At 37.4% G+C, this 27415-nt stretch overlaps 1 protein-coding gene across 1 annotated transcript in view; it reads right to left on the bottom strand.

Annotated features, from left to right (window-relative positions):
- spred1 (sprouty related EVH1 domain containing 1) overlaps window positions 1-27190 on the bottom strand; it is a 44005-nt gene extending 16815 nt beyond the window's left edge. The window contains exons 1-3 of the mRNA XM_007257384.4: window positions 26317-27190; window positions 7216-7396; window positions 1214-1382 (exon numbers count right to left, since the gene is read on the bottom strand). Of these exons, the coding sequence (XP_007257446.1) occupies window positions 1214-1382; window positions 7216-7396; window positions 26317-26348 (382 nt within the window). The 5' untranslated portion in view covers window positions 26349-27190. The remainder of the gene's footprint in view (window positions 1-1213; window positions 1383-7215; window positions 7397-26316) is intronic.
- Between the last annotated feature and the right edge of the window lie 225 nt (window positions 27191-27415).

A 27415-nucleotide genomic window follows, 5' to 3' on the forward strand; every position in this document is an offset into this window, starting at 1 on the left:
AAATGTTAAAATAGTGTGTAACTGTTTTCTGGCCTCTGACTTGCTGATTTGGCCTGGAGCTAGATTTTACCATGTTTTTGGCTCAACACAAACATACATGAAGTTAGAAAACACAAAGTTGAAAGTTGGAAAAAAAAGTTGGCATAGGGAAAGACTGTTTACAGGGTCTTCATTGGACTGAGGTGTTTTAGTATTTTGATCAAAACATCCAAACAAACTGACTTGATCTCACTGGTTTTGACATAGATGTTGGATTGTTGATGTTCACCTGGATGCAAGGACCACACAGCCAGTGAAATGTAGACAAAAGAGCTTCAGACATTTCTTAAAAGGTTACATCTGAGCATTTTGTTGCTGTCACAACAAACCTCAAATCTCCAAAGCAGAAATTACACAGGTGGAGAAAATATATTTTAACCTTAACATAAATTGGTAAAATGACAAACACCTGTAACTTTAGTAAAATCTTGAGTGTTGGTAGAATTATAACAATTACAAAAACATTTGTAATTAAAATAGCATATTATGTGAGCATGAGGCTGATTCCCATATGCCATATTCATTTGTTGTAAAATGTGCAAGTACTGTTCAAGTACTGATGTTTCCAACATTAAATATTAATATATTAACATTAAAAATGTCAATAACATTAACATCAAACATTTCATTATATCAATAATGCATTGTGTCACCAAGCTTGGAGCAAAAATTATATTGGGTAGAATCATTAAACACAGGATGAAATGGTGAAATGTCAACCATCCATGCCAACGGATGGTAAGCGCATGAGCTTTGACCCGATGTGGTTTATGAGCTGTATCTCACACATATAAAAAAATTGCACATTTTGGGGCACATCATTAGTAGTGTACCTTTGAATCAGGGTGTTTTTTGGTCCCACAGAGTGGACCGACAGAACAAACTTAAAACTGGTTATAATTTGTTTAACCTAGCATGGAAAAGTCCCCAAAATATTGGATGGCATATTTCAATTCCCACGTCTATATAATTACAACTCTACTTCAAATTAAACAAATGTATTAATTAATTTAACAAATCAATTTAATGCCTTCCATTAATTATTAAGATCTGTGCTTTTCCTGTAAGCATGCCATTTTGGAAATATAATTTTTTTTTTTATTTTTTTTTTTTTACATAATACTGACGTCACGCACAAAGCTAATAAGATGGAGAGAATGTTAATAGAGCCAACCTTGCTTAATGTCCTCCATTGCCCGCCGTATCCCCCGGTCAAAAGCCCTAGCATCAGCTGGACTCTGAAAAGTCAGTCCAAACTTCTTGTTATCAATCCTCCAGTGGTGGAAGATAGGGGTGACTTTGTTGTAGACGAGGTCCCTCTTTATGTTACACTCCAGCACAACCTGACGGAAGGAAAACAAACAAAACAATCAGGATCAGCTAATATAAAAGACACACAATGAATTTAACAGCATTATATCAGGAAACGTGTAAATGGATATCATGAGTTTAATAATTTATCAATCCAAAGTCCATTCCAAATGAAAATACACAATGTCCACAATCATAGCTGGTGCAAGTTGTGTGAGCCAAAGACGGAGCACATGCAGTCACGGTGAAGTGAGAGTGAGTGCTCAAAAGAGTATTAATAATAAGGGCCTTTGAATGAGCTCCAGGCCTTCCTCTGAGCAGATTAAATGAAATGAGAGACGCCCATTAGTCTCTAGGGTTTGAGTGTGAGTGGGGAAGAGAGAGAAAGAGAGAGAGAGAGAGAGAAAGAGAAAGAGAGAGAGACAGATAAATGTGCATGAGATGAACAGAAATCAAGAGAAAATTAACACTCTAAAAGATGCATCTGTTGCTAAATGCCAATAGTCACGTTATCGACTAGTGGCCACCAAAACAGGAAACAAGGGCAAGCACTCCTTACTTAAAATCATACTTAAATTTGGGGACAAAAATATTTTTTCGGAAAAATAGTAAGGGGGTACAACATGAACAATAAATGTTATTTGCGTTAATGCTGTTGGATATCCTGATATTAATGCCGCTTGTGATATAAAGATTAATTTAATTAAACATTCTTAACTTTTTTGGGGACATTTTAGCTTGGGACAAATAAATGCAAATAAACTAAAGGGACAATTAGTCTTCTGTGTTGAGTCTGTGCAAGTGGCCTCCACTGTTGTGGGCATTTATAGTTGTGTGTTGGTGTGTTTGTAGTTACACACGGCAGAGATGGAAATGCATAGTAGTTTGGTATGTGTGTTTACTGTGGATCTACTCCTCGCTCTGCCTTCAGTATATTTATGTCACATGAGCAAAGTCTGCAGCTTGAAGAGCGCCCACTGTTGAAACATGTATGAACATGTACGGTTCATTTTTCGAGAAAATTCATATTGTGATATGTATATGTTAAATAAGGCCTTTGTTCACTGCTATTAGAAACTAGGGCCTGCCTGCATTAAAGAAGGTGAGATTGAGTGGAGCTTTAGCAAGTTAAGATGAATGCAAACAGAGCAGAGAAGGAAGTATCCCTGTTACAGGAGAAGCCGGCATTCAATAGCACATTCCAGCAGGGCAGGCACGAGAGGTTTGAGAGGAGAGAAAGGTGAGCAAATGGAGATAAACAAACATGGGGGAGGGGCAAATGGGAGGCATGAAAGGAAGAATGAAAGAACAGAACGAGATGAAAGGAAGAGAGCAGCGGAAGGAGAGATATGAATGGAATTCCAGTTCAGCGTGTGGAGCCCTCGTGTTACAGGCTCTGCCGAAGTCGTGCCACGGAGGGAGAGAACAAGCGAGAAAGAAACAGGCTGTTATCAGTGCGGGCCTGCTCAACAGAGCAGTAGGGGACAGGAGGGGATTGAATGGGAGGGGTGGGGAGGTGTTCCAGGAGGAGATCTGAGCAGAAGGCAGGCCCACCCTGCCCTCAGCATGGCACAGGCACGAGACACGAGCCCTGCTCCATCCTCTACGTCACACACACACACACACACACACACACCACAGTCTTCATTTGCTTGTAGAACAGAGCTGAAAGCTCCAGGCACTGGAGTGATTTGCACACTCAATAGAAACCAAAACTGTCCCAATTAATAAACGCTCTACCTGGGTACAGATCACAGGATCACAACCTGTAAGAACTGCTCTCTCCTCCCCCTCCACTCTGCGAATGGCAGTGTAATTCAGAGGCAAATTGAAGCTCGGCTGGAAGGTGGTTGAGCAGAGTGAGAGCAGAGGCACATTGGTGGGCTATATTCAGCCTGTGCTGACTCATCAGTACACTCTGTGCCGCATCGTTACACTTGTAGGCAGATCCCCTCCAACATTACAGTCACCACCATCTTTCGCGTTCTCGCTCTCTTTCTATGCATCCTAGTGAAAACCAGGTCTGTTCTAAAGCGCAGTTTCCTTCCTTGATTGATGCTCTTTTTTATAATGCAGCACTTATATGCAGCCTCATATTGTAATATGGTTCGGATTAAACACGGAACCTGATGTTCAGGAGCATACTAATGGAAACGAGAATCCTGATTAATGCTGATGTTCCGGTATCTGCAAATATAGAGTAAACGGATGCTGAACCACAAAACACTGAGGAAAAAAAAAAATTTAATAAGGTGATAACACTGGTGTTAAGAGGCTCAGTATTACTAGGCTCGTCACAATAGCAAATTTTCAATAACAAAATCTTTGTGCGATATATTGTGCCAGAATACACAATATTATTGTTATGTATATTTAAATTTCTATTTCATGGCAGTATTAAAGACATGGAATACATATTGTATACATTGCAGAAGTTACATTTTTTAAATTAACTTTAAAATAATAATAAAACGATCATACAAAATCTATTGAGGTTATGTCCATACATTAAACAAAAAGTCAATAATGTAATTATTGTGAATCAATTTTGAAAAGGAGATTTTTTTCCATTTGAAAAATTGTAATAGAGTGATTAGTTGCCAGTGCAGGCTAATAAATCAGAGTATATTCATCCTTAATATCGGTAGGTGTCATTTCAGCACATTTGGCAAATGCATGTCATTGTGAGGCAGGGCTTGGTAAGAATACTAAAAATAGTAGTAAAATAATAGTAAGAGAGATACAGATCAGCAGAACTGATTTTCTTGGCATTCTAAACTGATTTATTTAGTATTTTAAATAATTTGGTTTAAATTACTCATTTAAAGTGTGTTTGATATCTTGTAATCTTGTCTGACTGACCTCCCAGGTCCTTTAAAACACTGCACGCACATCAAACATGAAGCGATTTAGAGTTACAAACTCTAACAGAAATTCTATTTTTGTTTGTTGACTACTGATGTTAAATAGCTATTTTAAAGTATCGTGAATTTGCTACAATTATGTTTTTCTATAATGTGTGTGTGCATTATTCTTGTAATGGCACAAATGCATGTCATAAGGTAAAAACAGAGAAATTGAAAATGGAGGAAACTGGTGTTTGATTCACATATAAGTCTAAGCTTGTGTAACATTTAACATGGCATCTGTTGTCCATGAATGAAGTCCTGTCCATAAACAAGCAGAGCCAATCAGCTTGCTTATCACAACACGTACAAAGAAGGAACGTGGAGATCTGTGCAAGCGCAGTAGCCAGAACAAGTCTAAAAATCATGTTTTTGTGCAATAATAATCTGCATGGTAAAAAGCCTCATCAAAAAAGTATTGTATTTCATTAGCAATTTATAGTGCGTTTTGAAAAAGTCATTTTGCCTGATTTGAGTCTCTACCCATTAACAGAGATCGAAGCCTGGTCTAGTGTGACTGGAAAAAAAAGTAGAGATGGGACCGATCCGATACAATATCGGTATCGGGGCCGATATTGACGTAATACGACGAATCGGATATCAGGCGGGCGCTGCCTATCCACTTACCGATCCATCTTCCAGTCCAAAGCTTGAGCTGAACAATAAATCCGCCATAACGTTAACACAAAACGCATCCCTGATCAGGATTCCAGTTTAACAGTTTACCCTGAACCCCCAGCAGCTTCAGTCTGCGGCTGACTGAGTAACTTTAGCTGTTTATCTACAAAAAAAGTCCATTATCTGGAGAGTTTTCACTTTGGAAACGCTGTACAGCAGAACGGTACACGTAAAGTCAGCGTCTGAGAGGTAAACAGATTAACACCAGCAGTCTGTTAGCCTAGCTAGCACTGAACTGACAGCAGCTGCATTCCGGTGTTGTGAAGGTATGAACTACAGACTGGAGTAAACTATATTCATAATCCACATATCCTATAAAACCACAGCATCTACAAACACTAACCAGCACAAACACACCCATCTGTTATTAAAAAACAGTCATTAATTTAGTTCGGAAATACAGTTAGCATTGCCACTTAGCCGTTAGCCATCTCCATTAAGATCTGCAGTCTGTTAGCCTAGCTAGCAAAATCATTCCGGCATTGTGAATGTAATAAATAACTATCTTAAGTGAACTACAGCCATAATCCACATCTAATATCAAACCACAGATCCTACCAACCCTAACCAGCACTAAGAAATCAATCTGTTATTTAAAAAACAGTGATTAATTTAGCTCGGAAATACAGTTAGCATCGCCAGTTAGCCGTTAGCTATTGCAGCTAATCCTCTACGCTACCTGTCAAAATAAAAGTCTCCTGCACAACCGTTGCAAAAAATGCCCTGAATTTAATATTTAACGTATTTAATATTTTACTTTTTTTTATATTTAATAAAAATTCAAACATTTTATTTGAAAGGAAACTATTATGTAATTGCATATGAAGTGTGTCAAATAAATGACTTTTGAATGCATTTACATTAAATGCACCTGTGGATACTCTTAAAAGGGCTGTGTGGTCTGTTTCAGCCTCATTATGTAACCTTAATCATAGTACTATTAATAAACTAAAAGTATCGGTATTTGTATCGGTATCGGCAATCTTATATCAGTTTTATATCGGTATCGGATCGGAGCTGAAAAAAGTGTATCGTCCCATCACTAAAAAAAAGGGTGGCATTGCAAAAAAGTTGTGGCATAAACTTTGGGGGAAAAAACAAAGGATCTGAACTTGACCATGCTTAAAAAAGGAAATTTCATTATAGTATGCCTGACTGGATTGGATCAGGTTCAATGTTTTCACCATTGTATCTGCTTACTACTTATATATAAATGAATCACTCTGAAAATATATTAACCCTAAAATGCTAAAGCTGGATGATTTTCACCCACACATTTTTTTCATGTGATTTTCATTTTGTTGCAGTTGCATGGGACTTTGTGTAGCTTCAGGGAGCTCATTGATATCAATAACATTGTGGTTAATTCCCTCCTCCCATCTATGTTTTTTTCACGAGGCATCCGACGTTAGTGATGGAGACTAAGATATTTTATGGGTGTAATTTACCTGATGTTAGTGTTTGTGTGTTTAAATCAGCTGCTCACATGTCCCAGGAATGGGAGAACCAAAGACCAAGTTCCCAGTAGCATTATTTTTTTGTTAGGACATTACCTGTTAAGGATTATTATTCCAATAATTTTCCTGCTTTTTTTATAGGGTACCTTTTTTTATTTTATGTGATGTTGTATGCTGAAAAATTAAGGAAGGGTTCCAAAAGTTATCATACAGTGTATACCCAACATTAGCGATGGTGTTATCTTTTGTGAAGGCTTCATATAATGAGTGCACATTAATTTATTTAGGACAAGAATTTGTGAATTCGAAAATGTAATCTATTTAATTTCTGAAAACAAGGCATGTTTTTCTATGTCAAATAGAGACAGCCATACTGAACAGTACGATTGTGTTAACTTCAGTGTCATTTATTATAAACAACTGGGTTTAATGATTTTAACTTTCCTAACTTGCAGACAACTGGGACATCATGTTGTGGTGTGACTGTATTTAGCACTTTTCATGACCATCACCCCCAGAAAAAAGTAAAATTTCTAAAACCACCGCTCCAATCAGCTCCACATTTGTCTGAGGAGACAGAAGTCTCACATTCTCTTTTTTTCCCAGCAGCTTGTCTCTTTTACTGATGACATCACTCTGCATCATGCAGCGCGCTCCTATTTTGAGCTACCTGCACTGTGGATGAGCGCCAAGCAGCCACTTCCTGTGAACACGGGGTGTGATGATCTCATCCAACAGCTCCTTTTAGGAGGATATGCGTCACAGTGGGGTACGAGTCCATAATGGTAGAGATTTAGGGCTGGAAGCGGATGTGCCGCTCTTACCGATTTGTCTTTGAGACGCTCCCCCTGGATGAGGAAATCCACGCCGCTGGAGCTGTCCGTGTCTGGCCGGCTGACTTTGTGGACTGACACGCAGCTGAGGCCTCCGCCTCCCAGAGGCAGCCATCCGCCACTGGAGTCATCCCGAGTCATGACCACTGCTCTCACACGTGCATAACTGTCACTGTGGAGGCAAAAGACAACCAAACAGGTCATTACTGAGGGAAACATGACATGAACAAGATGTATAAGATGCACGAACCAGATATATGATTGGGATAATTACTATACAGTGCTTTAAAACACGATGCATGCAAACACTGAGTAAACAGTCAGTACAGCCACAAGTATTTGCTCATTAGCAGTTAGACAAACATTTATAAATCACAATTCTGGGTGTAAAAAAGGGTGTTCTTAGATGTGGTCTATTTTGATTATTAAAAAAAAAAAACGTTTATATATTGAATATCTTTAAAGTTGCCCAATAAACTTTGACAAACAGGAAGTGGTGGTAATACAATATCAAACTTCACTAATCAATTTCATCATTATGCAACAGTCAATAAAACATCCACAGTAGAGTGCTGTCTGATGTGGCCTTGCTCAGTCCTAAACTTTAACCCACTACAGGTAAGTAAGGAGTAGATTGAGCTGTCCACTATTCTTTCGATTAGATAATAACATACCAACGCGAGTCCGGAAATGACAAAGGTCACAGTTTGACGAACACAGCTTTTTATGGATCTTAGTAACATATTAAAAGACAACAGCCTTCCATTACACTTATCTGCAGTACACTTCAGATACATTTTTTCAATAGAAAAATCTTCCTCACACACTGCTATTAGGCCTGGACAATAATTCGATATCGGTATTTATCGCGATAAGAAATGTTTCAATAACGGTGATATCAGTTTTGTGGTATATCGATATGTATTAGAATCACGGACAGGCGTTTTTTTTACTGGCGTCAGCTCGCCGCAGAGCTCAACACATTCAGCCCCCGTAGCTGGGCTACGTCAGTGCGTGATGCCGGGACGAGCGGATCCAAGGCTAAGGTAGACTCGATTCGGTCGGCCCCGGGTCCTCGAGGCCGGCCGCGGGTCCGCTCGCGGGTCCTCGAGGCCGGCCGCGGGAACGCTCGCGGGTCCGCTCGCTCGCCCGCGGGTCCGCTCGCTCGCCCGCGGGTCCGCTCGCTCGCCCGCGGGTCCGCTCGCTCGCCCGCGGGTCCGCTCGCTCGCCCGCGGGTCCGCTCGCTCGCCCGCGGGTCCGCTCGCTCGCCCGCGGGTCCGCTCCCTTGCCGCTTTGCTGCAAATTGTGCCGGAGAGTGCAGCCGACCAGCAGCGGTAATGTTAATACATCTAATCTGTTCCACCACTTCAAGCAACTCCACTACATACAATATTTTTCTTATACTGACTGAAGCACTTTTATAGCTTATGTTGTAACTAAGTTATTCATAGTTGATAAAGCCTGTAGGTTTGTTTATTTGACGGGAAAATCTTGTTGCTTTTATGTATATAAAGGCTTATTGTATTCTATATCCTAGTTGAAACACTTGTTTTAATCTGTTAAATTTGTTCACAAAGAATAAAAAGCTCTGCCTCTGTTGTAATTTAAAGTTATTTTTATTGGTAATAGTTATATAGGCTTATGTTTGACAGGGATGTCATGTTATTATTTTGCTATATGCAAATAATATTGAGCATTCATTTATTTTGACTACTTTTATTTCTAAAGTATTACAGTTTTTGTGAAAGGAGGTTTCAATGTCTTAAATTAAATTTTCAGACAGTAGTAGGTACAGATTTCCATTAGATAGATAGATAGATAGATAGATAGATAGATAGATAGATAGATAGATAGATAGATAGATAGATAGATAGATAGATAGATAGATAGATAGAGATAGATAGATAGATAGATAGATAGATAGATAGATAGAGATAGATAGAGATAGATAGATAGATAGATAGATAGAGATAGATAGATAGATAGAGATAGATAGATAGAGATAGATAGATAGATAGAGATAGATAGATAGAGATAGATAGAGATAGATAGATAGAGATAGATAGATAGATAGATAGATATAGATAGATAGATAGATAGAGATAGATAGATAGATAGATAGAGATAGATAGATAGATAGATAGAGATAGATAGATAGATAGATAGATAGATAGATAGAGATAGATAGATAGATAGATAGATAGATAGATAGATAGATAGATAGATAGATAGAGATAGATAGATAGAGATAGATAGATAGATAGATAGATAGATAGAGATAGATAGATAGATAGAGATAGATAGATAGATAGATAGATAGATAGAGATAGATAGATAGATAGATAGATAGATAGATAGATAGATAGATAGATAGATAGATAGATAGATAGATAGATAGATAGATAGATAGATAGATAGATATAGATAGAGATAGATAGATAGATAGATAGATAGATAGATAGATAGATAGAGATAGATAGATAGATAGATAGATAGATAGATAGATAGATAGATAGATAGATAGATAGAGAGAGATAGATAGAGAGATAGATAGATAGATAGATAGATAGATAGATAGATAGATAGATAGATAGATAGATGTGCATATAATGAGGGTATATGATGCCAGCAATACAAAAAGTGCAAATACACAGTTATATAATAATTTAAATCCGCAGTGCTGCAGGGATTGCAGGGCTTCTTAGCAGTTTTCTGAGGCCTTCAACGTATTTATATCAATATCGAAATTATATCGTATCGACCGAATATATCGTGATATAAATTTTGGCCATATCGTCCAGCACTAACTGCTATTATAGACATTATATAAACATACACACATACATATACACAACACACACAGTAACGTTCAGTGGCTTTATACACCTAAGCACATTATTTAAATCTATTTCTCAGCAATAAGAGAGTTTTAGCCATTTAAATAGATGCATATAAACAGTAGACATTAACATTATGAGAAAATTAATTTCTCATTTAGAAGAAAGTAGTTCGGATCCAAAAAAAAAAGAAAAAGTTGGCTGCATATTTTATCTGATGCCCCCAGTTAACATGAAGATTTGTTCAGCTCCTTCAGCAGCTTGCATGATTTAACATCATTTTTGTATGAACTAATTAACCAAACCGGGTTGATATTGGCAGCACTATCAAATAACTGAAGGGAAGTATTTCACTTAGTCCAGTTGAATAGTCCAACTAACATAAATGGGTAATTCCTGAATTTCAGCATAATGTTATCATAGGATGTGGTATTGCAGAAGTTGGTTAAAAACAATAGCATCAGTCATAAAAGTTTCTGTAGGTATAATGTGCAGGTGTTTCATATCCTTAAATAGATTGTAAGTGCAACATTTCCAGTATGGATATCTGGTAATTTCACAATTACGATACCTTAAATATTAATTTCCTGAACAAGAAACATTGCCCAAGACGTATAATAAAACTGCACTGATATCATATAGGTTATTTATTAACAAATTCCTAACCTGTATTTAAGTATGTTGGTGTAAATGTTCACATTTGAACTTCAAACAGGTCCTGATAATGATCTTACTACTCCATGACGATCATTATGATATAACCTAACAAAAAGAAGATACCAGCCAGTAAAGAAATATTAGGTGTTTTAGTGTTCAGAATGTTTAGTATTTTTATTTGATGGTATGACAAAATATTTTAACTTTTAGTTTAACCATATTAATATTTATTATGTACATACCTGATAATACCAACAGGTGAATATATATATGAAATCTAGAAATTAGAAATAAATCCACCCGATCAGCATTACATAAATAGTGTACAATTTTAGGGCAATATGGCCCTAAAATAATATGATATTTCAGGGTATTTTTTGTAATAATATTCTTGGTGATATGACAAAACAATTAATACAATTTATTATAATAATTTTATATATATATTTTTATATCAAAATATATTTGTATGTTTGAAATAACAATATTTAGAAATGTTGGCAAATTAATCATATTGAATAGATATGTCCTGCCTCTAGTAGAAACGGAAACAGAAAAAGGAAAATAAAGTAATGCATCACACTGCACACCATGCGATGTGACCATGGCTTATGGCCATATTGTGATGAGCATTCTGAAAAGATCAATTGTGCAGACCTAGCTTAAATTTGCTATATTTGCACTGGCTGGCCTGGTAGTACAATCCACAGTTCTTGAGAACATTTTAAAACAACTCCATACAACTGCAGTGGCTTTCAAAAACACTCCAAGAAAAGAAGTCAAGCTCCACAGGACATAAAGAGCAGAGGGGAAAAGACTGACTTAACGTAATGGGATGCACTTCCTTTTGAAACATCCTCTAACCCACCCACCCTTACCCAACCCCATCTCAAGAAAGCAACGCCTCTGCACCGTGAGTGCACACACACAAACGCATGAGCAGTCAAAATCAAAATCAGATCTACACAACGATGAACACAATGACAATAGGTTGGGATCTATTCCCTGGCTCTGAGAGAACAGCACAGTCCAGACCAATCGGAAGTGGATCAGCTAAGAGCCCCATTCCAAATTAGTCTGCTGGATGACTGACTTCATTTCCCAAAAGAACGGAAGACAAAAACATGAGCTGGAGCACGCACAGAGTACTCTGACCAAGCACACTCTGAACTGAGCTACACCAGATTCCCATAGTTAAATAAGAACCTAAATGAAGGAAGAAAGATTTCCTATCTCAGGATTTGAAAGGTTACTGGATCCTGAATGAGTAACAGGATGATACACACAAGACCGTACACAGAGAACAATGAAAAAAGCTCCTTCAGTGCTCAAGACACAGTTAAGAAAAGCAAGAAGTGAGAGTGGAGAGCTTCAAACAAGTAGTGTACACAACAGGGTGTGTTTAGAGCACTGCTCGTAAGAAGCAAAAACATTGCTCTGTATCACAAAGCTTTTAGTTTGGGTCTCACTAAGACAAAGTACACCCCTAATGAAGATACTCTTAAAATTACAAATAAATAAATAAAGGTCCGAAACAGGTTTTCTGGACTTACGCCACAGAGGAACCAATTCTGTTTTTTAGGTTCTTACAACTCATGCAAGTGTAAAGAACCCTTTTAAACACTAAAGAACTTAAGTGCTTTCACACTTACTTTGTTTGGTTTGGACTAGAGCTAGGCAATAAAACCATTTTATCATATTGAGAAATTGGAATTGGAAAAAAATGGTACAGTGTAGGAGTATCTCAAGTATCTCATGAATCAGGGGGATCACAGGCAGTAAGGTGAAAGACATACGGGTGTCACAAGCAACCAACCAAAAATTCACAGCTCTATGACTGCTAATTCCACATGTTTGTTTAGAAAATAGTTCAAACACTAGAGTGTGTGTGTGTGTGTGTGTGTTTATACACGTGTGATTTTTGGGTTAATCAGAAGGAATGCACAGCTTTGGCAAGGCACCAAGAAACCTAGAACGTCTAAGAACTGCTGTGGCATTAAGTAGGAGGGCAGGGTGGGGAGGAAGTCTCTAATGCACGTAGCAAGCTAAGGCTACGTTCACACAGCAAGTAAGGGCGTTTTCACACCAGCACTATTTGGTCCGGTTAAAACAAACTCTGGTCCATTCGTAACTTAAGTGCGGATCGATTGAGCAGGTGTGAAAACAGTAGAGGAGGTGGTCTCAGTCCGGTCACAAACGTAATCCAGTCTTGATCCGACCCAGCTATTAAATATAAGTCAATTTATTTGAGCAAAACTGCTGATAAGGCTCAGTTTAAACTGATATATTAGCCAAATAACACTAATTACCACAGCTATGAACTAATGCTGTGTTCATGCACGCTTCGTCTGTGCTGCGTTCACTGCTCACAGCTGCGTGACTCGGTTTACTGTACTTACATCTGCGCTGCACATCCAAACACTGTTTTGCTATATTTACTTTTTTAGTATATTTATATTTACTCCCATGCCAGACAGCTCTGACCCATCAGAGGACAGTGTGCTCGCGTGGTTTATTGGTGCGATTATGTTTATGCCTGTGTGAAACCAAACCAAACAGAGGTAGAAAACGCTCCAAATAAAGAAATTCATCAACTGATTTGGACAGGTGCGAAAACCCCCTAAAAGCAGATAAACTCTGATCCTCTTCATTATATGCAACAATGTATTATTAATGTGGCAGTGTGAACAGTAAAATACACAATAAATCTGACATTTTCAATGTTGCCCAGTCTAAACAGCCACATTAGAATCCATGTGAATTTATCCTCAGCTAGAAGTCATTGTCAGCACTTTCAGCTACTAGAACTCTTTGATAGACCCTGTGATAATTTCAAATTTGAAATCAAAACTTAATGAGTTTAATCAGATGAGTTTAAATTTGGTTTAAACAGGGAAAAAAGTTAGGGTTTGGGCAATCAACTCCTCACAGCAATACTCGATTAAAGAGAGTAACTAACAAAAGCAGGATACAATTACCAAATTCTTCGCACTTAAAGTTTTTTAATTTTCTCAAAAATATTAAGGGCGTCTTCGAATCTGGTGCACCTTATGTATGAATTTTACCAGTCAGGTTGTAAGGAGTAGTAAAGCCACTCCGCTAAAGTACAGTGGAAGCAAGTTTCTCCAGCAGTATTAGCATTAGCCGTTAACCACACTAAGAGCTCGCCGATAATATATTATAGGGCTATGTAATGATAATATAATGATAAATATAGCTACAGCTGTAGTGGAAATATGGTAATCTAAGCTTACTGTAAACAGAAGCGCTTTAACCACCCAAGTAAACAGTTTTCAGGAGAGAAATCTGTGTAGATTAATATCTAGTGCTCATTTGACTTTTTCAAGAATTACAGTTTTGTTTACTTAACTCAGCTTTACAGGTCTCACAACCCAGTGGCTAGATCTGCTGAATTAAAAGGAAAACATGGCGATACCTCTGTTCCTTACTAGTGTCGCACAATGCACCTTATAATCTGGTGCACCTTATGTATGAAAATAGGCCAATAAATAGACGAATATTGATAGTACGCCTTATAATCCGAATCCGATGTGCCTTACAGTGCCAAAAAAAAGTAATATCCTTGATATTAACGCAATGTAAGTGAGCCTAAACTGAACAAATTAAGCGTCAGGTATTCTAGATTTTTAAAAGTTTCAAAAATTATACAGTCATTGTCTTACAGTTATATGCAATAAATAAAAAATAGGAATAATATAAATAAATGAAAAACAAATCAACCAAGCTATGAGGCACCGTTTCAGTCTTAATGTGAGACGGCTAGCTTGCTTCCCAGGCCTGCTGCAGGAGGCAGGGGGATCCAGGGACAGCCGTTTCCTGCACTGACAAAAGGGGAGGAGGAGGAGAGCAGTAGGATGTGGCCTGAGCCTTGGGTTCCTGCCAAGTCAACCCCAACCCCCCTCCCACTCCACATCACACAATGGCCGCTTCTCTGCTGAAATTTCACGTTATTGGATACCAGGCCTGGATTTTTGTGCTTTCACAATGTCCAGGCAGTGGAGCATGCTGCAGGAGAGACACGCTCTGCAAGCTAAAGCTGGAAAAGCTCCTCTTTTTCATTAGCATCAGAAAGGGAAAAATGTCACCCTTCTTTCCTGCACCAAACCAAAGGAGGCCTGTTAAGCTCCGCTGGCCTATTTCCTTTATGGCAAAAAAGTGAGGAATAAGGAAAAAAACATGTTGAATAAAATCTTCCTGAGAGCAAATAAAAGGTGTTTCAAACTTAAACTTTCAGCAATGCTTAAACATATGATTTTACAAGAGCATGCTAAACAAGCAGAGTGGTTTATCTAATCAAACTGCCTCTTATTAAAAAGTTAACTAAAAGAAACAGTGTTTAACAGCACAGTGTAGTGAGATTTTCAAACAAATGTAATTCACTGAACTGCATTAAGTACACCAAACTCCAACTTACACTTCAAATATCACTTACAAACAGTCTCGCGCAAATCTCTTGTGTAAGAAAAGGCTATTTAAATTAAGGAAATCGAAGAAGATTAAAAAATCTAGACGAAAAAAAAAAAAAACTAAAAAATATAAAAACATTGCTTTTAGTACCAAACACTGTGTGAAAAGCAGACTTAGAGACTTTGATTTGGAAATCCAATTCCAGCTCATTTAAAAGGTCAGGTATCAGGTATAACTATATAAGTCCCACCCACTCCAATCCTCTGTTTTTACTGCTGTACCCACAGTGTTAAAAAAATAACCTCACAATATTTACAACTAGGTCAAAAATATTAACAAATTAAGTAAACTGATTTTTTTTTTGGAAACCTTAGTCACACCTAACTCCACTGTGTGGAGGACGTACCTTAGCCTGGCTAACCTGCTACATAGGCTTTAAAAGAATATAATCTATCGCTTTATATAATCCAATGACATTTTGCCCTGTTAGGCTGTGCTCTGCTCTCCCCTATTCATCATATTTAATTTAAAGCATGGTTTTGTGACCTGGGTCAGACTCAGTTGTGACACAGCACAGAGTGGGGTAGCATTTCCGACCCAAGGCTCAGACAAGCTATTACCACATTTGCTTGTTTGCTTAATGCTTATTCCAACATCAACAGTCAGATCAAAACTGCTAAACTGCTTAGCACTTTAACCCAGGAGATTAACAGCAAAGTTAGGATTTTGCATTAACTGTAAGATTTTAGTAAGATTAACGTTCATTAAACATGAAGTAAAACCAACTGCTTGCAATTAAAAGAACATAATCTCCTAAATAATCTTAGTTTAGTCTTATATTCTACTTGTAGCTAACTCCTAAATCACATCCCATATCAGTTTGCCTATTGCCTACTCAAATGAGCGAAATAAGACTGAGTAGGTTTCATGGAATAATTTCACATAAAAAATAGTTTAAAAATGGGTATTATAACTTGTATGAAACTTTGTTGAAAAGGATTTATAATATGATGAATTAAAGCAGATGTAAACTTCACTGTTTCACCTGTCATGACTGTTACATGGGAACATCACAAAGACATTTCCACACTGTTCATTAAAAAAAAAAAAAACAAGAACCTCTAACAGACAATCATCCCTAATATTTCAAATTTTTTTGTACCATAAAAGCAGGGATGCATTATGATATCAGAATGTGTATCTGTTTTGGCCAATAGTTTTTAAATAAAAATCAACTGCATAGGGCAATATGCCCATACTTTTTTAGTATTAGTTTTAAAGTTATAGTGGGGTGTCTAATCTCTCTGTAAGTTATAAACGTTTGGATATGTATATATATATACATATGGCAGATATGTGCATATGTAATAGTATGTGTATCAGCATAAGGACCTAATTTCCACATTGGTGCATCTATACTTGAAAACATACAAGGCTTACACAAGGCTGGGGCTTGTAGCTTTGACTCTACCCGTTTAGTCTGCAACATGGAAGTAACAGATGGGAACGAGGAGAACATGGAGCTGAGAAATTTTAGCCCCTGCACCAAATAAAAATATGTCATGTTTGTTGTTCACCATAATATAATTCTTTTTTAATTAACTCATCACAACTGAGGTAAAATATTAAATTTATTGTAATATTGACTGAGGTCTCAAATCCCATCTCTCAATAACCCTTAACATTACTACACTATATACACTCTGCATTGAAATACACAGTATGGTAAAGAAAGTCAAACGTTTGCTGCACTGCCCATGCTTCAGATCAGAGCTTAGAGGATCAGCAACCAAGAAAACAAATACTCTTAAAGCCTTAAGAAACAGGAGACCTAACATAATCAACACCATGTAGCCTAATAAGAAAAACAGTCCAGCTCTACTACTGAAAGTATCAGGATCAATTCCAGTATTCAAAGAAGCAAGCAAAGCAACCTCACTCGACATTACACCAGAGCACACTCTTACTCCCATGAGGAAAAAGAGGAAACAGCCAAGAACATCTTAACCTAGAATTCCAGATGTCCATTATCTGACCATTTAGCAATCAAGCCATGAAATCTGAGGAGAAGTAAGTGAAGATTTAAATAAATCTAACAATTTGGAAACATGCTGGAAATTCACACATTACTCATTTGATGTAAAAAAAAAAAGCCCTAGAAGACTGAAATAATGGGTTCAAAATGTTAACACTCATTAAATGACATGAATAAGCTACAATAATTACAACAATGATTTCGAAACCTGAAGCTTTACTTAGCACCAAAACAAGATTACCAAAAACAGAGAACATCCCATTGCAATGCCTCAGGATTTGGCACTATTGATTTTCTGCTTCACACCAACACTAACCCATCCTTCGAGAAAGCAATCTCTGCTACGATGTTTTAGTGCCCAATACTGTGGTAGCATCGTAAATCAAGGCCTCTCGTCTGTGTATCAAAAGCAGAAAACTATTCTCAAACATCAATCAAGCCACATATTGAGATGATCTTAATTTAAACCGCAAGCATTTGGAAAATTAAAACCTTGCGCTACGTTTACAGAAAAAGCAGAACCGCAAATTTGGACTGCAGCAGCGTAGCTGGGAGCTTTGATGTTAAAGTGCTCTCTGGGGATCGAGCTCTAATCGGTAGAGCAAGGGCACAGAATGAGTTGAGAGGGATGAGGAACCAGGTTCTTCTAGTGAGCCACCATCAGAGACCAGCCAGTTTTAAGACAAGATTCAGGCAAAACTGCTAACTTTTCCACTCAGCAAAATCCACTTTTTCATTCTTCTTTGTTTCCTGTTACTGATGTCTGTTATTCAGTGGCTCTTTTACTTTCACATCCTGCTCATACCAGCCCTGCAGCATTCACACACCAATTAGGCCCCACAACAGTACTTCCCCCTTACTGCTATATGGCCGAGCCTTCTGTAAAAACAACCCCCCAAACCATTAAACATCTAGACAAGAGGGGGTATGTATGTGTTAGAGGTAGACTTTTAATTATTCAGTAGTTCATATGTAATTCTTACAACAACCCTCAGTTTTAGTAGTAATTTGCTCTTTTGTATAAAATCATTGTTTTTTGTTAAAGAAACATTATGTAGGGCTTTCAAATTAAAATACTAGCTTTACATTTAATGTGGTGCTCCAGAGTCTCTCTTGTTGCTACTGCACTACGTAACATCGGTAAAAACAACAGAACACTGCGTAAGCCTCAGTCCACATACTTTATTCAATTTCAGTGACATTTTTGTTCTGAATTTTCCCTTATATATAGTCAAAACTCTACTGCTGCAGCTTTTTTGTGACAAAAAAAATGTATTAAATAAAAACTTTCCAAACCGCAAAATAAAAACGACTTACATACAGAAAGTCTCAATGTTGTGGAGACTTAACCATAAATCACTATACGCACACATATTCTCATGCAAATGGTATTTTTCTGCTTTTCAAGAGTTTGGAGACTCGCAAAGTTTAAGATTTACATCTGTAGCCCGTTACGCCTGTAGCCTCATAGGAAAGAACAGTCTAACACAGCTGCAGCCCCAGCGAGCCAGGCTGGGTCCTAATGAAGCACAAAAGCATGAGCCAGTATAATTTAAAGGGAGTTCAGCATGCTCGAAACTGCATGGGGAAGTATCGGAGTAAAAAAAAATTTGAAATACTCCAAATAAACTCTCATTTCTCTCTCTGTCAACATTTTATCTCTATGAGAACAGACCGTCTAGCAAGCTGGGGTAAAGGTAAGACTAAATTTAATCAATATACAAGCTTAGTCACACAATTTTAAGAAAGGATATCAGAGGCATGTGACATTGCTTTTTGCTCTGTTCCTGAATCACGAAAAGGAAACGAGAACGACAGGAGGGAACTTACATAGACTTTTAGTTTGACCATGGGAACAAACAACACGCTCACATGCCCCCCTCCTCCCCCTACAAAGAGCCAAGAATTTATTTTTAAAAAGTATAAATATGTTAAATTTGAGCAATTTATCTAACATTTTCAATACTATTTATAACTTTACCTAAAATGCTTATTTTTCTTTTTAGGTGTTCTAAGTTTTTCTACCTTTTCTTTATCGCAGTGTACAAAATATCTTTATAAGAAAAAAAACGACACACACACTTCCTTTAGAGTGTGTAAAGTCTCCTGCTGTTACTTCAGGACTCACAGCACTCCAGAGCACCTCAACTTCCTTTGAGGAGAAAACTAATCACTCAAACTGCCTGCTGAGGCCACATGTCTCTCCACAAACAGAATAGCAGCTGTCAACCATTTCTGCCACAGACTTGTGGACTCCTGGTTTAACACTCGTGAGCATTACATGCACTACAACTTAAGTGCATCATCACTGGAGAAAGACCAAAATTGAAGTAGTGAGCAAAACTGGATGCAACCCCACTCTGAGAAACATGTCTATTCAGCCCACAGACTTGTCAAAACCGCTGTCACAGGAAGTACAGATGTTGCCAAATTAAACTTTGGCGTGAAAGAAAATTGAGCTGTGTGTTTGAGAAGTGCCCTTAGGAAAAATAAGCGTGCATGCAAGGTCACACCGCACTGCTTCTTCTGTATCTGTACGGAACGGAAAAATCACTAGCGCTGCGTGTTAAACATTAAAGCGGATACAAGTTAAAACAAAGTGAAGAGTAGCTCAGCTTAACAAATTAGACTTTTTTTTAGAATTACCAACCACATAAGCCACTTGCTTACACATGATGATTAAAGCTGGAAATTCTGATAGAGAACTGCAATAAAAACAGACCTGTAGTTTCTCCATTTGTTTCATCATTCTTCTTTCTAGTTCAGGCCACAGACAAGCCCTTGTCTGGAAGGTACTTAACCTGGCGAGTTTCTCAATAAATTGTGTTTTTTTTTGTATTATCTTACTGTCCAAGATTAGTTACAGTATTTTAAAAAGTAATATTGAGAAAGTTTGGGAATTATAAAAACTCATTAGCTCTGTATGGCATTCAAGAAATACTGCTCTTTTTTCAACTCTGGTCTCAGGTAAAATAAATAAATAAATAATAAGATCCGACACCTAAATCTGGCTGCCAGTATTTAGAATGGTCTAGATAAATTTTCCTCCACTAATTTACCTGGCACTTACAAAGAAATCCTCCTTTGACTATAGCTAACTAATAATAATAATTATAATAATTATAATAATAATAATAATAATCCCATATTATACTAATAAAATACTACTATTTCATTGAAACTGTTTATGTTGACAACCACTTTACTAAAAAATAAGTTTAGTAGGTCATCAGATTCACGTGCATCTGATTTATGTGTAGTTTATGGCCACGATTCTAATTATTTATTAACATTCATTAATAAGTGATCATTTTAAACTTCTTATGAGAAAGTAACACAAATACACACAAATGTATTACACTTTCACACCACCTTATAACTAAGTGACTGAGCTTTTCGAAACGGGGATCAATCCATGGGATTTCTCACTTTGCCTCCCTCAACACACCACACCATAACAGCGGCCTGTGACTGGCTGTTTTGCATGTTAGTCAAACCGCCTCTTCCTGTCCAAGTAGGCGGTTCTTGGCCACATTAAGCAGTGAAAAGCTCCAGATTCGCCAATGTTTGGCAGATGTCTTGCTTGAGACTAACTGACTATGTCACAAACTTTCTCCAATCCAGTGATGACTGACTGGTCTCAAAATATTTAGGTCTACTGATCTGTAGAAAATTATTTGTCAAGTGTCTGACTAGTTTATAAAAATATATTTCCTAAAGTTCAAAATGGACTTGACTTAATGTGGTTATGGACAGTTTTTGTCTTTGCATCTGAAATCCATTTAGAGCCCCAACAGTGTGATTCTGTTTATGTTCTCTGCATCATAGGGATACATTGCAGTGCCAATTTAATACTATGTACTCTACTTTAAAAACTGCATAAGATCAGTAATTTTCTTTTTAGCTTTCGCCATTACTAGGAGAGGGCGATATGGCCCGAACATAATATCATGATATTTAATGGTGTTTTCGCGATAACGATACTTTTGGCGATATGACAAAACACTAAATAAAAAATCTCAAGAATACACTACTGCTAGAAATTTTTTATTACATTTTTATTATTGCATATAATATTAAAAGATATATATATATATTAAAAAAAAATTGTAATAGAAGTCGGTGATCCAGAATGTCATGTTACTAACGATACTAATAATGCACTCCAAATATCTCCATATATCTAGGATTAAAGTAAAATAAATGATATAATGATATATAAATGATATAATATGTCTTTAGTAGACATATAATGGGAAATGAAAACAGTGTGAGTTTTTCGTTTGCTAAAAACAGTAAAAAAGTACTAGGTGGGTGATATGGCACGATATTTCAAGGTCTGATATCGTTCACGATATTCAAAAACGTTGGCGTTATTATTGCGTACAATACGATATGGCACACCCCTAGCTATTACTTTTAAAAAAAGCAAAGAAAATGCATGAAAAAACTAAAAACAAAAAAGAAAAGCAAAATGCTATGGGCCCTTGGTCAGCTTATTTCATAATAACATCTATACTAACACCATAAAAATAATAAATGGGGGGGTTCAATAATATCTGTTGTAATGCAGATGTTGATTACACTCTTATCAGTGTTTGTAAAGGGTGGGACTTGGTTTCTCTTTTCAAACTTTACTTGTCCTCATGGTTGTTTAACAGGTTTTGTTCACACTGCATCTTCACAATTATGTTCATGACAGCCTTTTTCAGAAGTTGTAATGCAGAGCATGATAACCTACGTGAACTGTGAAGTTTCCCATCATACACTGACGGCATGCTGACGATACAAAAGCAGGCTGTTTTTAGACTGACCACAGACTGACAACAGAGATAACACTTCAGCCATTGCTCATGCTAAAGATTTATAATTGGTAATTCTGTGAACGATATTTAGACAAAAAGGTATTACAATGGAAAATTGTGTCCAGGAAAGTAAACAGCATAGACAAGTAGCATGTGATGAGACCAGTACAGCAACTGTGTGTGTATTTTGGCTGTTCCAAGGATGACACTCTTAGTCTGTGTTAACAATGCTAAACAAACATTCTAAACCATTAGATATCTACCTGTGACAAGCCAGTGTTTATGATCTGTTGAAAAAAATGCATAGTTCCAGCTAGCCATAGACGATATGGCCAAAATAGATCATATATTTCTTGATTTCTGTTGATAAGGTACAACTCTAAAATTGATTTGAACCAAAAAAAAGGCACAGAAAAAAAGAATGCCCACAATGTACGGATGTGTCTATAATAAAATTATAATAAGATAGCCAATTCTTGTAATGTGCTGTGTAAAGAAAATCTGTCCAAGACAGATGCTGCAAATAATAAATACTGAAATATCAGAAATGTGTATTAAAAAAAACACTACTGATCATTTTAGACTGCGATATACTGATATTGAATTCATTCCAGCCTTGTTTCAGCACATTTACAATATAGAGTCAATTAGGGCTGCAACAAATATTTATTTTGGTAGCCGACTAATCGATTAGTCAACGATTATTTCTGTCATGTTCTCCATCTCTAAAACGATAGAAACAACTGAACATGAGATTTAAAGGCCATTTAAATGTTGGGATGTTGTTTAAACGTGAAAAGTACTGATATCTAGTGATTAAATGTCATCTGTTGTGTTTGGGCACTTTCAGAGACAAACTAAGTTGAGTGTAACCTTTGTGAGTGAGCTATTTACCCAAATGCCATTGCACTTCTGTCCTCAGCACTCTGTAATACAGTACTGTTACAAATGAACGATTAGTCGACAGTGAAATTTGTAGTCAACAAATTTATATAATCGACACTGTCAATTATACTGACTTATCCTTACAGCCTTACAATCACTTATTAAGAGGCCCTTGACACACTAAAATTTACACTTGTCTAGAACACTACATGAGTGAGTGTCACTCAAAACTTATACACAATACATACAAAGGGCAAAGAAAAAAAAAAGAAACATGATGAAAATGTAATGCCAAAATTTTCTGATGTTAAAAGGGACAATTTAAGGTTGCAAAATTATACTAATATCACATCAGTATCAGCAGATAATTAGTTTTTTTCCTTTTTTATCAGATCTAACATCCCACAGATTTAAGAACTAGGTTTCTTACCCTTTTCTTGACCTACATATACAGTTTTAAAAGAAAATATATATTTAAAAAAAAGAAGGTTCTATACCACGTAAAGAGGTTTCCCAGAACTGATTCCAAACTAGATCCTTTAAATAAGTGCGAGATATTAGGTCTGATAGGGTTAAAAATTATCGACCCCAGGCAGAAGTTTAGATTTGTTCAATACTACCAAGTAATACTGAATGATGTATTTACTTCTCCCACTGCTACCATATGCTTTTATTTATTTTACTCCATTTGGGTTCCATAAATAATTGTTATATACCTCAAAATTGCTAGTTTCAGCATATTGTGGATGTATACATTAAAAAACTGGATAGTATTATTGTCCCAAAATGATCAAATCACTGTCTCACTAAAATGTAGGACTATTTAGTACTTAAATATATTTTTGCCCATTTTGATGACAGAAATAGACATGGATTTCCAGCGGTATGGCCATAGTTATAACTGAGCTTTAGTGGTCCATCAGTAAAAAAAAAAAAAAAAGTACAAAAACTAGCAATAGCAGTGTAATGTATTACTACATTATACAATAGCTAATAAGCCCTGCTCTCTGCTAAAATTTACACTTTTTACGGTAGATATAATTTCCGCAAAATGCTTATAAGTCACAAACTGTGATCTACAAACGATTTTGCCTTCATTGGCCTAAATCGATGCTTATCCTACATACTAACTGGTACTGTTGGATGATTTTGAGCAGGAGTGATCATGTGATCTCTGCTTGTTGCAATGAAAGGTACATGATTACAAAAACATACTGTAGATTTAATCAGCGTATCACTACCAGCATCTAATCTAGCATCACAGGAATGAAGGTAAAAATGTGGAAGACTGTCAGCAAGTGATGATGCATGTATACTTTCTGGAACAATGCGAAATCAACACTGCGTCACAGGTGAGGCGACACGCTGTTAGAAATGGAAAACACACAAACAGACATGTATATAATCCTTTGTTTCTGGGCGGCTCAAATATCACCCACACTGTTAAGCGGGGATGTTTATTGTTTAACTGAAAGAGGAGGGAAAATTTGCTAAAGGATGGTGTCGTCTTGCTTCTTGGGCATGTGCTGTCTCTTCTTTCTTCTCCACCCTCCTCCGCCTCACCACACCAGCAGCATTTGCTGATCCTAAGCATTGCGCAAAAGGACTGTCAACAAGACTGTCTATACCATGAATGAGCATTGTGATGAATAATTAAAATAAAAATAAATAAATAAATAGCTGTGGAATGTGTAGATATCTGTGCTATATTATTGGAGATTTCCCTTCAGTGTAAAAAAGGGACAAATGAAACGTGAATGAATGGCATCATTTGTGGAAGCACATGACTAGTTCAAGGACACAGAGTTCCTAGCTACATGACATGAATGGATCTGATACAGGAGAGACATGGCAAGAGAACATGGGCGTATTAGATACTGACAGAGAGAGAGCCTGGGAAACCGTGAATGTGAATGTGCACGTCGTCGTTTACTGCTGCTGACAAAAATGGCCTAAAATAAGATGTACAGATATAGCTAAGAGTCAAACAGATGAATATTTGTCGTTGCTGGGTCTGTGATCTGCTGTGTGACCCCTGTGCTCAGTGTGGAGACACACTGTACAGTGCAGCTCAGTGTGAATGAGAAGCCAGGTACTTTATGAATGGAGGCGGTCACGTGGCCGAAGCTTTTCTCAGTGACTGTCAACAAGCGCACGCAAGCGATCAGCCCATTTAAAAAAAACACGGGCACGGAGGGCGAGAAAAGCACCAAAATCCGCACGAAAACAGCCTTACTCGCACTGTTAATCGAATATATTCCTTTATACTCTCAATTGGGCCTAATCTGAGCGACAAACACTGCCATTTTGGCGTTTTTATGAATGAGGATTGTGATATGCAAATGAGAGTGATTGAGAAAAATATGGCGTCCGCACAGTTTCTTTCAGCCTGACATTGCGGTAATAAAACCCGCAAACGAAACCAAATGCCACGTATTACATGTTCTTTAATACTTAAAAAAATCATATAACTGTTAAATCGAAATAAGGCTCTCAGCTCTCGCTCCAGAGATCGTGGATATGTTTTTATAAGGCGAAACCGCGTTTCATTGTGGGCAAAAAACACAAAACCGTGGAGTAGAAAAGACGTGTCTATTAACTAACTAGCTCAGTTTGGGAGCTTTATTCGTTTGAAACGGGTGTATTTTGTAACGCTTGTATCAGATACAACGTTAATAAACTTGTTACTTACGCTAGCCATCCACTTAAATCTAATTTACAACGTAGCGATAGTTATTTCTACGAATGCTTCGAGAGAACTACAGAAATTTTACTGTTAGCTGGTTAAATCGTGTATTTTACTAACTAGCTATCGAATAATGTAAATAAACTACTGTTAAATAATATAGCTAGTTAGCTATCCTAACTAGAAACGACCCAGCATACTCGCTAAATAGATAGCCTAGATGGTCAACTAACGCTAGGTTAGACAGCGTTAAATATCTGAATGGGCCTTTTTAATAAGGCAAATTTAATTCAGAAAACCATAGATAGATAGCTAAAAAGAAAACAAAAACACATTGTTAGCTAGAGGTATTTAGCTAGATAGCTAACTAGATAATATACACACACAAGTTTAAACAGCTAACTAACTAGTTAGGTTAGCTAGTTAGCTAGCTACGTTAGCTTAGCTATTAACCCAACTATACATTCAATAACCATGACAACAACTAAATCCAAGCTAACGCTAACTAGCCAAATAAAACTGGCTCAGAAACAAACAAAAAAAAATAACATTACGGCTCTGCTGGAAATATATTTTAAGTTAGCAAGCTAACTAACTTAACTACTAAAACCTTCGCTTTACAAACAAACCCGTGTAAGTTAGTTATTTTCTGATCTCTGTCATGCATTAAGACCACAAGAAACACACACAGAAACACACAGACATCCTCGGGGTCCAGCAGCTCAGAGGAACTGTGAACTGAGAGATATTGGTACTCACTCGTTGTTTGGATTTGCCGATTCTTCGCTCATTTTTTTCTCACGGGGATCCAAATCCTGGAAACAGCATCGACGACGCAGTCAAGGCTGGGAAACGATCCGCAAATATCACCATTTTCTTTTCGTTCGCATTAAAAGAAAGTGCCAGTTTTTTTTTGTTTTATTATTAATCACAAAGCAACTGTGTAGCGCTGGGGCGCTGCATGCTTCCAGTTTTCTCCCACAAGGCGAGTTCAGAATAAGAACGGCGACCGCAGCCACTGATCTCTATCTTCCCAATGAGTAAAATCCATTTGGAAACGAGTGGCTGTCCTCTTCATCCTCGATCTGCGAACACAGGCAAATCCCAGACAGAATTGCAGTCCTGATCTTCAGATTGCAAGCAAAACAAAGCGAGAAATAGATAGGTAGCTACTAGCTAAATCTGCCACGGTCCGTGAGCCGGCTAGCTGGAGATCGAGCTACGCTACGTTATACTATATAACTCCCCTCTCTCTCTTTCTCTCTCTCCCCACGGCAACTTGAAGTTTCAGCCAACACTAGAAAACACAAAACAGCGCTGCTCCTGTTTATAACTCTCTAGCTGGCTCGAGCGCAGGCACTCAAAAACAACGAACGAAACGATAAATATCTGTCCTTAATTGAGTATCCAACGAATTCGCGTTAAAGAAATAGCGAGATTAACAGAGTCTCCTCCTCGGGAAGTTCAGAAGATCTGTGCTGCTACACGAACTCCATTTTCAACTCAGGCAATGCACACCTCGGAAAACTGGGCGGAAGCGTTTGGCCTGACTTCTCCGCTGAAATCCTTCCGCGACGAAACCCGAATAAAACACCATTAACAAAACAGCAAACTCATTTTTAGACCGAATCAACTAGCGTGATTTGTTGTTTAACGAACACAAACGTTGAATATTTCCCACATGCCCCCACCCTCATAATAGCTTGATTCAGGGACGGGAAGTGAGGATTTCATATAGTCCCCATACCAGTTCCCAAAAGAAGTTTGGCCATGCAGGCAGCAGAGGAGCCCAAGCTGAAAGCGAGGAGAAGGAGAGCGAGAGAAGCTACACACGCTGGTGATGGACTCTCTGCTTTAC

The sequence above is a fragment of the Astyanax mexicanus genome, chromosome 14, assembly GCF_023375975.1.
Source record: "Astyanax mexicanus isolate ESR-SI-001 chromosome 14, AstMex3_surface, whole genome shotgun sequence".
NCBI lineage: Eukaryota > Metazoa > Chordata > Actinopteri > Characiformes > Acestrorhamphidae > Astyanax > Astyanax mexicanus.